General features: G+C 46.9%; 1 protein-coding gene across 4 annotated transcripts in view; it reads right to left on the bottom strand.

Moving 5' to 3' along the window:
* Positions 1-3,067, bottom strand: part of SETDB1 (SET domain bifurcated 1) — a 35,230-nt gene that overhangs the window by 13,947 nt on the left and 18,216 nt on the right. For all 4 annotated transcript variants that reach the window (XR_003092322.1, XM_025195134.1, XM_025195131.1 and 1 more), the window contains one exon: positions 1,516-1,677. Coding sequence is in view for 3 of the 4 variants with exons in the window: in XM_025195134.1 (XP_025050919.1) it covers positions 1,516-1,677 (162 nt within the window). In the remaining variant the exon portion in view is untranslated. The remainder of the gene's footprint in view (positions 1-1,515; positions 1,678-3,067) is intronic.

Below are 3,067 nucleotides of genomic sequence, written 5' to 3'. Positions count from 1 at the left end.
CTATAAGTTCATCATGGGGGTACAGAAGGGAATTGGTGAGGCTTTACTCACCAAGGCGCCCCTGGGGGTTACAAGAAATAATGGCCATAAGCTAGCAGAGAGCAGATTTAGACTAGACACTAGGAAGAACTTCTTCACAGTTAGAGTGGCCAAAGTCTGGAATGGGCTCCCAAGGGAGGTGGCGCTCTCCCCTACCCTGGGGGTCTTCAAGAGAAGGTTAGATAGGCATCTAGCTGGGGTCATCTAAACCCAGCACTTTTTCCTGCCATGCAGGGGGTTGGACTCGATGATCTATTGAGGTCCCCTCCGACCCCAACATCTATGAATATGGTGGCCGAAGAGGAACAAAACCATCAGCTTTGCATTGGGAGCTGCTTCACACGCACTGTGCCATTGTAAAGAGATACAAATAAACTCATGTTATTTAGACTGCAGTAGTCACCAGGAGCCCACATCACAAACTAAGTCCCTCCTGTGCTCTATGCTGTACAAGGTTAGGTTATAAAGAGGGGCAGGGGGCCTTTTATTCTAACTAGAAGTCTCCCAGCTTTCTGTAACAACGTAGAGATTGTCAGAGGCTCCTTTGGAGATGAGCTCCACTGAAGACAGACAGTGATGAGACCGTTCCCACCCAAGAGGACAAATATGTGCAGGGCTGAGCAGAAGGTGAAAGAAACAAGTACTTGGTGCCTGCCTACCCCACAGCCTTCTCTAGGCCAGACTCAGAGCCATTTTATCATGCAGGTCACAAACTATCCATGTCTGAGCCAACGGTGTGGCCTGCTGAGCAGTTATACCATCACCTTGAACACGAAGGAAGGGAGCTTATCACTCTAACTGACACAGCCACTTCATCTGCCCACTCTGATCTGCCAGATGTGGAAGCCAAACTGCTATCATGATGTTTCCCTCCAGTTCATTCAGGGATAAAGTTCTTGGGGTTTTGCTTCACTTCCAGCAGAACAAGCACAGACAGATGAAGGAGGAGTGAGGGTGCACCAGCTAATCCAGCAGGTGACCCTGGCAACCCTCTAAAAGCTGCAGAGCTGTGCATCAATCCACTCTTTGAGCGTTAGAAAAGCTGCTACTACATTTCTCTGTATATAAAGCACTTTTTAAAAAGAGCATCTGCTGGAAACGAGTGTATATTATACACAGGAAAATACTGTAAGACTCATTTCTGCTGCTTACTGGGCAAAGGCAAAAGTAAAGTCTGCACACAATCCATAGAGAGCAGAACAATGAGCAGGCTTCACTCCCTCGCTGTTGCTACTCAGTTATTTACTACAGGGAAAGAACTTGTTTTCTTCATTCTCCCCTTCAAAAACAAGGGGTGTGTGTATGCAAGAGAATACAACAGTACAAATGATGATCATTAACATCAGAATCAGTCATGGACCAGGATGCAAGGTGGAAGGCACTGCACAGACAGGCACAGATGTCCCACAAAGCATGCAGAGACCTAAGGGATGCACTGCCGAACACTTAAGGGAGGATGACTTTGACCTGGCTTACCGGTAGACTTGCTGGTTCACTCCGGTTCTTCCAATGGGGGGAGTCTCGCTTAAGACAGGAGAAGCAGGCGATGACTGTCCGGACCCCACCGAGCCAGGACGGAAGGAAGTGCTTTTTTTGGCCACTTGCTTCCTAGATTGAGCCAGCTGACTGTCAGAGCCTCTACACAAAGGAAGAAGAAGGGGGTATGATTTTGAGACTGTATGTGCCAATAGGGTTTAGCATCCAAAAGTACCTCCCCCCCTCCAAGATCTGGCTCATCACAGCAATACTCAAGCAAAGGTTTCTCTGTGGGGTAATATAATCAGTGCAACTTACTAGGATGTAGAACCATGAATGCCAAAAAAGTCAGCTGTTTTAAAAGTACCATTTGATGTTTCTGATTTTAGGGGGGTGTGTGCGTGCGTGTGTGTTTGACAGTAATAATTTCAATAGTTCAGGAGAAAGGTAGACATGGAAAAAGGCCTGAGCTAGCAGAGATGAAGCTCTTGAACTCTAGCAGTGGACGCTCAGTGCCATCCAAATGAGGTTCCCAGTTGGGATGTTCTTCTTCCAGGGTCAGCAAGCACCAAAAAAGGAGAGGAATACAAATCTCCCCTCCACCCTGCCTGTGTGAGAGTCAGCTATACAACAAAACACTGCCAGGTGAAGTGCACAATGACTGTATGGGAAGAAAACTACTGCTTGGAGGAAGTGAATCCTCGCTCTACAGAGAGCAAGTGGTGAAGGCTTCCAATCCATTCGTACTGCCAACAGAAGGCACTGCTGGCTTTCACATACACACATCTAGAACGAGAGTGTGGTTTGTGGGGAAAAGGAGATAGGGAATGCGGCCCGAGTGCGTCCGCCTCAGAAGAGAGGGAAGTTTCATGTTAACACGTTTCCACCCATCTAAGAGAAAGGGCAACTTGTCCAGGAGCATATAGCCTTGGCATTATCTCGCAGCCCAAGAACCTGAAGACACCCATAGCCAGACAACAGCAGAGCAATGCATCAAGGAGTAAACCAGACACCACAGCGAACAAGGCAAATCCTTTAGCTTTAATGGCCTAGTGTATTGTGACCTTAAAATGCCTCGACTAACACAATTTTGGAACCCAGTAGCGTCCCACTTCAACAGCAGCAACACTGATGTGGAAGGCTTTCAGTTAATATTACAACCAAGAATAAAACTCCAGCCGCGCCAGAAATGGGCTGGAAGAATAGTGACAGTGCCAGACACCCAGGTGCCTGTATCTGATCCAAAAACAGACTCCTGAAAAAATGATTTACAGTGCAAAACCTTAAGGTATCTTTGCAATTGTCACAGCGATGGTTAAACAGAAGAGTGTGGATCAGACAGCCCGAGTCTCTGGCCTGGTCACTAGAGTAATTCAACTTCCCAATTTATGGGGGCACCTTTGTTCTTCCTTCTTTTCCCCTCATCAGTTCAGGTTACTTTAGTGTAAGCAACAGACAAAGATCTTTATTCTCAGGGCTGCCTTCTCAGGCTGAAGACAGCTGAGAAAGCAGATTTGTGTTAATCAAGTTACTTAAAAACAAAGAAAAGGGA

This window comes from Alligator sinensis, unplaced genomic scaffold (assembly GCF_000455745.1).
Source record: "Alligator sinensis unplaced genomic scaffold, ASM45574v1 scaffold880_1, whole genome shotgun sequence".
NCBI lineage: Eukaryota > Metazoa > Chordata > Crocodylia > Alligatoridae > Alligator > Alligator sinensis.
Note: the sequence above shows the minus strand (reverse complement) of the source record. Positions and strands in the feature narration are given on the sequence as shown.